This window comes from Apium graveolens, chromosome 1 (genome assembly GCF_009905375.1).
Source record: "Apium graveolens cultivar Ventura chromosome 1, ASM990537v1, whole genome shotgun sequence".
In the NCBI taxonomy this organism is placed as follows: Eukaryota; Viridiplantae; Streptophyta; class Magnoliopsida; order Apiales; family Apiaceae; genus Apium; species Apium graveolens.
This window is the reverse complement of record NC_133647.1, coordinates 100,275,701-100,288,791: the sequence shown is the minus strand read 5'-3', so window position 1 is coordinate 100,288,791 and position 13,091 is coordinate 100,275,701. Positions and strand designations below refer to the sequence as shown.

The 13,091-nt window shown below is 30.6% G+C and overlaps 1 protein-coding gene across 1 annotated transcript; it reads left to right on the top strand.

Moving 5' to 3' along the window:
- Window positions 1-644: 644 nt before the first annotated feature.
- Window positions 645-1,338, top strand: LOC141692223 (uncharacterized). Its single transcript, XM_074496968.1, has 2 exons — window positions 645-1,000; window positions 1,107-1,338. The coding sequence occupies exons 1-2, from the start codon at window positions 645-647 to the stop codon at window positions 1,336-1,338; spliced, it is 588 nt and encodes a 195-aa protein (XP_074353069.1).
- Window positions 1,339-13,091: the final 11,753 nt, after the last annotated feature.

Below are 13,091 nucleotides of genomic sequence, written 5' to 3'. Positions count from 1 at the left end.
AAAAATATTGGATATGTACAAACATAAAACATTCTTCTATTTCAAAGGGACGTTTTTGACAACTTAACAACCTGTTGCAATCATGTATGCTTTATAACATTAACAACTACTAGACACTAACCCATCGCTATACTGAGATGACAAACTTTCATACGGTTCAGGTGCCTTTACAAAAAACAGCTTCTCAGAATCTGACTAGAAAATGGCCCGTGCCTTGCACGGGCTATTAGGCTAGTTTTAATAAGAATGTTAACTTGTGCCAATATTTAATTTTGTGAATATGTCTCTTGTGTTAGTTTTGTTAATATGAAAAAGTATTTACCTGGAGAGTTTTGTACGGAGAATAAATCTAATATATTAATATTAAAAAAATTAGATAGTTCAACATATTGATTTAAATTATCCTTTTTATTCTTTGTTTATTTTTTTTAAATTTTTGGGTTGCTTGATGATATTGTTAAGTTAATTTGTAAAAATAGAAATTATATCCCTGTTAATCATTTTTAGTGCTAATTTGTGCAACTTGATATGATTTTAAAAATTTTGTAAACTCTAACGTATATACCATGACTTTGTTTGATCTAAATATTAGTTTCTTTAATTATATATATGCTTAATTTATTTGTGATTATTATATAGTGACAATGTCAAACCTTACAAAATTTGAGATCACCGCACTTGATGTCACCGGAAAGAATTACTTGACATGGATTTTGGATGCGGAAATTCACCTTAGTGCTATGGGCCTCGGTAACATAATAAAGGAAGGAAATAAGGCCTCCGAGCAAGATAAAGCAAAGGCCATGATATTTCTCCGTCATCATCTTGATGAAGGATTGAAAACAGAATATTTGGTTATTAAAGATCCAGCAACCCTTTGGAAAAACCTGAAAGAAAGATATAATCACCAGAAAACTATCATACTTCCTAAGGCTCGCTATGATTGGCTACACTTGCGGTTGCAAGATTTTAAAAGTGTAAGCGAGTATAACTCGTCAATGTTTAAGATTACTTCTCAGCTAAAATTATGTGGTGAAAATATATTTGATAATGATATGTTGAAAAAAACCTACTCCACTTTTCATGTCAATAATATGCTCCTGCAGCAGCAATATCGAGAGCAAGGATTCACAATCTGAGCTTATATCTGTATTGCTTCTTGTTGAGCAAAATAATGAAATTTTGATGAAAAATCATGAAGCTCGTCCAACTGGTTCAATACCATTCCCTGAAGCGAATGTGGTGACTAGTAATGAATTTGGGCGTAGATGTGGACATGGACGTGGATATGGATTTGGACGTGGGCATGTCCATGGACGTAGTTTTGGACATAGTTGAGGTCCTACTTACCAAACTTACTCAAACTTTAAAAGGAAGCCTCACCACCTGAAGTGGACAAAAAATGAGGGACAAGCTAAAGGAAATACGATGGAGAAAAGGGTTGAAAGTATTTGTAACTGTTATTCCCTAACAATACAACAAGAATTATAGAAGGGGGGTTGAATGTAATTTTGGCTTGTTTTTAAGATTTACAAAAACTGGTTCTAACTCAATAATATATATGTGTTTGATTTGCAAAGTGCGGAATGAAAGAATTATATAAATCAAAACACAAGTAATAAAAACACAAGTCTTTAAAACTTTCTGGTGGATTTGAATGTATCCACCAGATATATATATATATATATATATATATATATATATATATATATATATATATCGAGAGAACTCTATGTAGCTCAAATAAGCTCACAGCTGCTTACAAGTATGAACAACTAAAACTTGCAGAGAAATGCTAAAGGATACAGCTTACAAATGTTTCTCTGAGAATGTATTTTCTTAGTCTTGTTCATTGTTGTTCTAATTGTTGCACTTGGTTTATATATCACCAAGTTTATATAGCAAAAAGACAAGATAATAAAACAAAACTATCAAGTCTAACTCTATGCTACTTCATTACTCTATTCCAGCATCTTTGAAAACCTTCATAGCTTGCATGAAAATGGTAATGCTTTTTTGTTCTTATTTTCCTGCTAAACAGGCTGCCACATTCCTTTTGCAAACACCCAACACATGTGACTGTGTTGTCACTGTCAACAGATATTTGAATTGATCATCCGTCGGGTACATGCTTGTTATCCGTCGGGTTGCCTTGTTGATCATCCGTCGGGTAGCTTTGTTAATCATCCGTCGGCTAGCCATTTATCACTTGACTCCATTTCATTTATGCATAATTACAAGACATCTAATATTTACATTTAATCAACCTATTCTGCACATCTATTAGTAGTCTCCATGATTCATAAGCTACTACAGAAACTATACAAAGTTTTTTGCCAAAATGTGCTACATGACTTATTGTTACATAAGCTACGCACCCAATGGATATCAATTAGTCATCCGTCGGGACTATATTGAATCATCCGTCGGGACTATAATTGATCATCCGTCGGGTGCTACAAAATTCACTAAGTTAAATCTACTAAGGTGTTTTGTTTAGCTTATCATCAAGTACACAACATATTCCTAACAATCTCCCCCAATTTATGTCTACTGGAATTGTAGCCATAAATTAAGAGAAACTTGATGATAAAAAAACACCCAAAAAGAAAATACATATTAAAAAATAGTAGATAAAACTAATAAGTGCTACAAAATTGCTGAAAGTTGAACAATGCAAAGTACACAAAGAAATAGCTCACAATTGTTATCAAGATGCTCCTCTAGTCTGAGCAGATAGATCTATTTTCTTGATTGTCTGGATTTCTTCTCAAGCCTTCTGTTGTTTTCTTTAATTTGATTATGAAGTTGTCTGTGGAATTCTAGTTCATCAGCTTCTGAGAGATTTAGCATTTCCTGCATTTCCAAAAGAGTCTCATTGCTAGAGATACTCAGTTGGTCCTCCATTCTGAAGAATCTTCTGACACCTTTGTCATCCATGAACTCCATCAGCCAATAGGGCCTTAGATGCACTCTCTTTCCTGTAAAGGGAATTGATATAGTTTTTGGAAGTGCATCTTTGGCTCTAATACTTCTTAGTTCCTCAATCCTCTTTAGAACTGTTCTTTTTGTAGTCACATTGTATCCAAAATTCTTCTTGAAGGATGACTAGACTTTAATCAGAACAGATTGGCTTTCTTGGAGAATCTTGTGAAGAGGCCATGTTATCTCTTTCCCTCCCTTTGTATTTAAATACCATTCTTTCAGGAAGATGTCTGTAAGCATCAATTCCTCACACTTCTTCCAATTCATTCAAGTACAGATTCAAGTCTGAAAATTCCTTGATATCACAAATGTACATGAGATCTCTCTTGTTGACTGTGGGTTGGGATTTGGTTAGAGCTTTGGATTTGAGAGATACAAGCTTCACTTTCTTGCTGGCTCTAGTCTTTGTCTTCTTTTTCTTGAAGATGGGTAAATTTATCTCAGGAATTGGTAAACTATCCCAGTCTACTGGCTCATCCTTGGGAACAATTGGTTCACCATGAATATTTCTTGTTGGGTCAACTTCTTTGAATTCTTCAAATAGCACTGAGGGTTTTGATGTATGAGTTGTAGTTATAGGCTTTTTGGGAAACTGATCTTCCAATTCCTTTTCATCAAAGTTCACTTTCCTCTTGGAATAAAGTTTGTATCTAAACCTTCTTTTCTGCTGTGATTCTTCTTGTATTTTCAGATCATTAGGTTCAGTGATTACAGTTGGTTGTACAGGAGGTTCTGTTGTGGTTTTTACAACTTGAAGCTTGGCCAAGATAGCAGCTTGTTCTTTCTTTTGCTTTTGCTTCTTAGCATCCAAAGAAGCTTGCTTCTTTTCTAGCCTGATTCTTTCTTTCTCTTCCTTCTTAACTTCCACAAACAGTGGGTGTCCAACCATAAAACAAATCTCCTTACCAATTGTTATTCCCTAACAGTAACTGTTGCGGAATGAAAGGTCATTGGAGTCGTACCTGTCGTGCTGCTCAACATCTTGTTGACCTTTATAAGGCCTCTTTGAAGAATGTTGAAACTAATTTCACCGAAAAATGACCCATTGGGAATTTCCCATTTAGAAGCACACCTTGGAGGTGGAGATCCAGTGGGTTCTCCGGGCCTTACTCACATGGAAGTCGGTGATTTTTTTGAAGATGACAATGTCGACATAACCGCATTTGATGGTGACAAAGGCCATAATAATTACATATGTGATAAGATATTGTTTTGCTTGTTAGGTTTTTTTTTGAACTCTAAGAAAATCTTATTTTACTTTACGCATTCAATGTAATCTTTTTCTATCGTGAATGAAATGTTTTTATATATTATGTTTCCAACATCTATTTATACATTTTGTTTTGTGAAGTAATAAGGCCAAAAGCCTCTCAATATGTGGTACAAAAGAAGATGAATCACTTTGTTTCACGGATAGTGCAACAACACATACAATTTTAAAAATAAAAGAATATTTTTTGCATCTCATACTAATTAAGGAAAATGTAAACACAATATCGGGTGTGTCATATCTTATTGAAGGCTCCGGAAGAGCAAATATAATGTTTCCCTATAATACACATTACTTATCGAGAATGTAATATTTTCCACCCGATCAAAAAAAAACTTTTGAGCTTTAAAGATATACGCCATAACGACTATCATACTGAGACCGATAATAAAAATGACGATGAGTATCTATGTATCACGTCTATTGCCTCAGGGACGAAGCAAATTCTAGAAAAACTCCCATCATATAATTCTAGATTATATTATACTTTTATAAATCCAGTTGAATCACACATGGTGATAAACCAAAAATTGTCAGACCGGACAGATTTCTAAAATGGCATGATCGTTTAGGCCATCCGGGTTCAACAATGATGCGAAGAATAATAGAAAATTCAAATGGGCATACTTTAGAGAATAAGATTGTTCCATTGTCCAAGGATTTTTCTTGTGTTGCTTGCTTTCAAGGAAAATTAATAACAAAACTATCGCATCTTAAAGTTGCGATTGAATGTCCATCATTTTTGGAACGAATACAAGGAGATATATGTGGACCTATTACCCCATCAAGTGGACCTTTTCAGTACTTTATGGTACTTATAGATGCATCGACGCGATGGTCACATGTTAGTTTACTATCCACTCGTAATATAGCATTCGCCAGACTCCTTGCTCAAATAATTTGGTTGAGGACACAATTTTTGGATCATGCAATTAAGAAAATTTAAATGGATAATGCTGGAGAATTTACATCTCAGTCTTTTAATAATTATTGCATATCAATTAGGATTGAAGTAGAATATCCGGTTCCTCACACGCATACGGAAAATGGTTTAGCGTTATCGGCTATAGCTAATAGCTAGACCTTTACTATTAGGTCCCAATATGTTTGTAGAAGGGGGGGTTGAATATAAACTATACCGTTTAATCGAATTTAGTGCGGAATAAAAAATTGAAACAAAATTCAAGTTAAATAAAAATATTATTAAACTTGAAAGGTGTTACAACAACGATATCGATTACAAGGGATTAATCTCAAATTAATTATCACAAATCTAGAATAAATTCGACATGAATTTTTTCTATTTTTGCAATAAAAAGAATCAAATGCTAGAAGCAATTTGAGATTAAGTTCTAGGGATTTTGATCCGCTAGATAGTTACACAAGAACAAGAGAATGATTTCTAGTGGTTTGGATTTAACTTTAATAACTAGAAATTGATAATCTTGTTTCAGCAGTGAGAGATGTAATATTTGTTTTGGCTGCTGTGCTTTTGTTCTTGAGTGGTTGAAGTTTTTATATTCTGTAGTTTTTGTCTACTGCTTGTCTTTAAAGTTAATCAACAGAACTGAAATGAACTGGCAAGACAATCTGTGACTTGGCATGACTTTCGGTGAGACAATCTCCTGAACTAGCATGACAATCGGTATGACTATCTCCTGAACTAGCATGACAATCGGTATGCCTATCTCCTGAACTAGCAAGATAATCCCATAGCTAGTAGAACTTTCGGTATGATAATCAATTTGAACTAGCATGACTTTCGGTATGACAATCTGATTGTCATACCAGTTCAATTGATTTTCATGCTGAATTAATATTGAATATAAATTCAAAATCAATTCTGAAAATTCATAATATTAATTCAGAATTAATTAATCAATTAATTCAATTAATAAATAAATTAATCTTTGTAGATATAATTTATTTTCTTAATTAAACTATATGACTTAATTAATTAATAGAGAATTAATACTACTCTTCAACAACAACCATTCTTCTGAAAATCTTCTGAAAATCACTGTCAATTATGAATCAATTCCAACACTTCAATGTTGACATTCGATGTACTGTCTGGTTCATGAGTGACTAACTTTCGTGACGTTTCTTCATGTCTTGACTTTGATAACTTGATTTTCTTCAAATTAAATCCCTACAATTATCTTATACCCTGACAAGATCTCCGTCACTTGATTAAATCCACAATCTTGATTTATATCACTGAGGCTTGATCAATTTCTTGAACTTCTTCCAGTGAAGTAATTCCTCAAGTTTGTAGATGAACCTTGTTTCTGAATCCTTTAAAATATATTACTTTGAGAGATCTCATTGACGGTAGATCCACTATTTACTTGTCACATTCTTATTTGAGTTGAGTTAAATCTTCGAATAAACAAATAGTCTATGACATATGCCTTTCATTTACTCATGAGAACAAATTTGCCAACTACTTCTTGGGGACATGCAATATTACATGCTGCATCATTAGTTCGCTTAAGGCCGAATGCCTATCATTAATTTTCCCTATTGCAGCTTGTGAATGGTCAAGAACCAAATATTTCTCACTAAAGAGTTTTTGGATGTACGGTTTACGTTCCGATATCCCCTCCCCAATGAACAAAAATGGGCCCCCAAAGAAGATTAGGGGTATATGTTGGGTTTGGTTCTCCCTCAATTATAAAATATTTGGAGCCCATGACTAGTGATTTATTCAAGGCAAGATTTTTCGACTATCAATCCGACGAGACAGTTTTTCCTGCATTAGAGGGAGATAAGACAAAATTGAAAAAAGAGAGAAGAAATTTTGTGGAATGCAGTCACTATGTCTCATTATAATTCTCGTACAAATTAATGTGAACTTGAAATTCAAAAGATAATACACCTACAAGAAATTGCAAATATATTGCCCGACTCATTTACTGATGTCAAGACAGTGACAAAGTCACATATACTGGCTATAAATGTTCCTTGCAAAATCAAAATTCCGGATGAAGAGAATAAAGTTTTGCTAGAAAATGAGTCTAAATCCCGCCAGAAGCGTGGCATACCCGTTGGATCCAAAGATAAAAATCCTAGAAAATCAAGGAAACTAGATAAGCAAATTGGTACATCAAATGACATCATTTTTAAGGAAATGGACATGATCATCGAAGAGACGTCTTCAAAGGATGATCAAATACCTGAAATTGATAACAATGAAGAGATCTCGATAAATTATATCATTTCAGATAAAAGATGGAATAAAAAAGAAATTGTAATGGATGAAATTTTTTCATATGCAGTTGCTCTTGACATTTCTGAAGAAATTGAGGATCATGAACCTAGATCGATCTATAAATATAAAAGAAAAGATGATTGGCAAAAATGGAAAGATGCTATAGAGGCAGAGTTGAAGTCACTTGAAAAATGTCAAGTTTTTGGACCTATTGTCCAAACACCTGTAGGTGTAAAACCCGTTGGATATAGATGGGGTTTTGTGCGCAAAATAAATGAGAAAAATAAAGTTGTGAGATACAAGTCACGTCTTGTTGCACAAGGTTTCTCACAAAGACCAGGAATTGATTATGAATAAATTTATTCACCGATAATGGATGCGACAACATTTAAATTTTTACTAAGTTTATCAATTATAGAAGGGCTCCGCAAGAATTTAATAGATGTTGTGACTGCTTACTTATATGGGTCACTTGATAATGACATATACATGAAAATCCCTGACGGATTAAAAATGCCTGAAGCATACAGTTCAAGACCCAAGAGATTTACTCAATTAAATAAGGAAGATCATTGTATGGGTTGAAATAATCAGGTCGCATGTGGTATAATCATCTTAATGAGTACCTTCTAAAAGATGGTTATACTAATAATGTTATTTGTCCATGTGTTTTTATTAAAAGAACAAAAGTGGGGTTTACTATCATTGTTGTCTATGTTGATGATCTAAATATCAACTTCATGAGACGATTGAATATTTGAAAAGAGAATATGAAATGAAAGACTTGGGTAAAATGAAACGTTGTCTTGGTTTTCTGGTTGAACATTTATCTAAATGAATCTTTGTCCGCCAGTCAACTTATGTTGAAAAGATCCTTAAGCGATTTCTAATGGATAAAGCATATCATGTGCGTACACCTATGGTTGTACGTTCACTAGAAAAGAACAAAGATCCATTCCGTCCAAGATAAATGGGAGAAGAACTTTTTGGTCCAGAAGTACCATATCTTAGTTCCATTGGTGCACTAATGTATCTTGCCAATTACACACGTCCTGATATTGTATTTTCTGTTAATCTATTGGCAAGACATAGTTCTGCTCCAACTCGAAGATATTGGACTAGTGTAAAACAAATATTTAGATATCTTCGAGGAACAATGGATATGGGTTTGTTTTATGCTAAAGACTCACAAGTGGAATTAGTCGGTTATGAAGATGCATGATATCGGTCTGATCCTCATAAGGGAAGGTCACAAACATGTTATATATTCACGTATGGTGATACTGTAATATCTTGGCGCTCTACAAAAGAGACTCGGACTCTTACAACAATTTCTTCAAATCATGCTGAATTATTGGCCCTTTATGAAGCAAGTAAAGAATGTGTATGGATGAGGTCTCTTGTTCACCATATTCGAAATTCATATGGTCTTTCAGTCAATAAAAGAATTCTTACCACTTTGTATGAAGATAATGAAGCTTGCATCATTCAGAGACGTGAAGGCTACATTAAAATAGATCGGGCAAAGCATATTGATCCAAAATTCTTCTTCACCTATGAACTCCAGCAAATGGGAGAAATTGATGTTTCTTAGATTCGTTCATGTAAAAATCCAGCAGATTTGTTTACAAACTCACTTCCTACATCTTCGTTCGAGAAACTGGTGCACAAAATTGGAATGCGCAAACTTCAAGATCTATGATATTCATAGTCATCTCAAATGAGGAGGAGATATAATACACTCATTATTACACGTGTAACACATGTACTCTTTTTTCTTCACTAGGATTTTCCCACAGGGTTTTTCCTAGTAAGGTTTTAATGAGGCATATAGTTGTACGTGTCATCGAAGGGGGAGTGTTATGATATTATTGTATGACTATTAACTTTCTAGATGTCCTTTGGCCTTCCACCTTTATCCCATTAATTGACACAAACTCTTGGCTTTTCATTTCTCAAGTAACCTATATTTTAGAAGCCTATAAAAGGCTTGCATGTACATTATCTTGTGATATCAACAATAATGAAATCTTAAGTTCTTTTTTTTTTCTCTCTACTTTTATATTATATATTACATAACGGAAACTCTTTTTTAAAAATTTAATGAGGCGGGTATGAAAATCTATATTGAAGCAACTTGTAGGCCTCGATCAGAAATAATGCTTTATTTTCAAACTTGGATGCTCAATGTTGTTTGTTGCGAGTTGAGACTGCTCAGGTTGTTCGAATTACCTGAATTTATATCTACCCCGAGAATAACCTACAACATTAGACATACAACTTTTTTATTTAGGGTAAAAAATAATATCTATCTATACTATTTTATTAAAAATGAAACAATGAAATTTTAGTTGGTGGTAATTATAGTCAGAGTTGTGCCTGAAATTTCACGTGTCCTGTGCAAAAATAAGAAAAATGTGCCTCAAGTTCTAAAAATAAAAAATAATAGAAAATATATATAATTATAATAAAATTATTAAAAATTATATTTTTAACATAATTAAAATCAATTTAAAATTTAAAAAATATTACAAGTACATAACAGTAGGATGAATAATTATAAACAAGAAAATGATCACATAAAACCAAATTCATATGTAAACTTATTTAAATATATATATATATATATAAATATTAATTAATTAACTTTTTGAATTAATTTTTTTTGAATATATGTAAATATTACTATAATTTAAAATAAACTAATTACCTAAAAACTGTATTATTTAAAAAATAATATAATTTATAAGTTATTTAAGAAAAACTACTATTTCCCCTCTATTTTATTATCAAGACTTGTAGTCTATAGTACTTATCAAAAGAAAATAATATTCCTATTCCCATAATAATTTTTTCCTAATTTTTTTGTAACTTATTTCATATTTAGGATTAATTTTTTTATATAATTCTACTCAAAGTACTAATTTATAATTATTTAATATTTTCTAACCTTTCTTCTACTTATATATTTTTTATTAGAAAATAAAGTTTTATATTATTTTGTTTCATTATATATGTATATATATACATATATATATACACTTGCATCTAAAAAATGTGTCCCTCAAATTTTTGGGCCTTGTTTTGTCAAACACTTGGAACATCCATATGCACGGCGCTGATTATAGTAATATTTAAAATGAATTACTCTCATAAATAGATTATTATTCAATAATATAATTATATAAATAAATAGAATTATGATATGTCTAATGGTTTTGATTTAAATAAAATAATATATAATATTAAATAAAATTATACTCTTGATACAATCATAAATAAAAAATTAAAATAAATTATGTACAATTAGTTGAATTTGGATCATCGGATTTAAATAAAACAATAAAGACTGATAAAATCTGAACCAAATTCATTTGGTCGATATAATGACATCAGGCTGAAACAAAAAAAATGAGCTAAAACAAAATAAATTTAAAATAAATCCGTTTGGCAGATATAATGTCATCGGACTAAAATAAAATTATACATATTATCAGTTCGGTTTAAAACATAATAATATTCATTCTGGGCTAAAATGAAATTAAACAAAAAACTAAATATGATTAACTGGATTGGGTTTGCTCAACGGGTTATAAATTAAAATCAAGATTTGCTACCTTAGGGTAAAATAATATAATAAATACTACCGATCTAGCTAAAAAATATTTTATCAAACCGGGCTACAAAATAATGTGTTGGTCAATATAATGTCATCAAAATAAAATAAAATATGTTATCTATTCGGTTTAAAACAAAATAATATTTAACCATGTATATTATTGATCTACACTAAAACTAAAATTAAATTCAAACTAAAGGTAATTCCTATATTATTGATCCACATGCCTATGTAGGTATAATATAGGCTTAGGAATCTGACTGTAAAAGCCATAATATTAAAAGTTTCATTAGATATGTGTGTAAAATGTTTGGTTTTATATAATTACGGGGTTTTTTCAATTTCTATAATATTCAAAACTATTTTAGTAAAATAAAAATAAAGATTGCGCCAGACTAAAAGAAATCAATACATGCTATTTATGAGGGCTAAAAAATTAAACAATTGATTATGATAAATCAAAATTAAAATAAGAAAATAATTATATCAGCTAAAATAAAATAATGTGTACTTTTATTTGGGTTAACATAAATTTTTTATTATTGATACATAAATTTTTATTATTTATCCAGGTTTAAGCAAATTAAACCAAAACAAATGTGAATATAATTATGTAAATTTTTTCGGTATACCAAAGTAAAGATAATTCATTTACTATTGATATGAGCTAAAATTTATCTTTTAACTAAACCATAATTATCTTTTGTAAACACACCTATAAATTTTAACAAAACTAAATCTTTCGATCAATTATATTTCTTTAAAAACTAAAATTTCATATTATCAATATATGAAATTATACTTTGGCCTTAAACACATGCATATTTAAAATAATTATCGAATCATATTATCAAAAATTTCTAACAAATAAATTTGAGGGCTTAAAATTTTCACTTCAAATTAAATTAAAAAATTATATAATATTAAAAACAATTCGTGCATCGCATGGGTTTTAGGCTAGTTTTCTATTATAATAGTATTATCATATAACTGTGCGATGCAAGGACTGATAATAATATTTATAATTTTATTATTTTATTATTATATAAAAATAAATAACAAAAGATAATAATAATAGTTTATTGAGATTAATAAATTTAAAATATTTACATTTTATTTTTATGTATTATATTATTGAAGGATTCCAAAATTTAGATAATTAAAATCTTAAAAATAACCTCAGGAAAGTGTGAGTTTTGAGATGTATGTGGATGATTTGATATTTTTTTAATATTATGTTTTTTAATTTTTTCTTAATTTATTAATTATTTTGTTATATTTATAATTTGAATTATTAAAATTAATTTTGGAAGTTTTTGGTTCATGCAGAAGAGGTAAGAATGAAGTTAAGTGTGATTAAAAATTAAGTTAGATAAAAATTCATAGATTTTGTAATTAAATTAGATACATGGTTTATTTTTTTATATAAATTTTATTTATTTAAATTTTATTTTGGAAGGTGTTAACCAACCGACCAGACGAAATCATATTTTTCTTATAATAATCTAAAATTCAGAATAAAATAAATTTGCCACACTAAACATAGATAAACATGGATAATTACCAAAATTCATATAATAATCACATAATATTTATTATTAACAAAAATAAATATACGTCATATCCCGGTTATTACATCCTTCCCCCTTAAAAGGATTTAGTCCTCAGAATCACTTAAGCAAATAACTCAGGGCAGTATTTCACTTATATCACTTTCTAAACCTTGGGCTATCCTTTCAACCCTTTGGTTTCCACAATAATCTTACTAACTTTATAACTTTCTTTCTTAATACTTTCTCTTTCTTTTCTACAGTCTCTTTGGATTCTCAACATAGGACAATTATTCCTGAAATTCTATCGGCTCACATCCTATCGCATGTCTAAAATTCTATACCGTACTTTTCTAACCTTGTCACATAGAAACATTATGAATATGATACCCATGTTGGGTAACGCTAATTCGTATGTCATTTTACCGATACATTTCGAAATTTCAAAAGGTC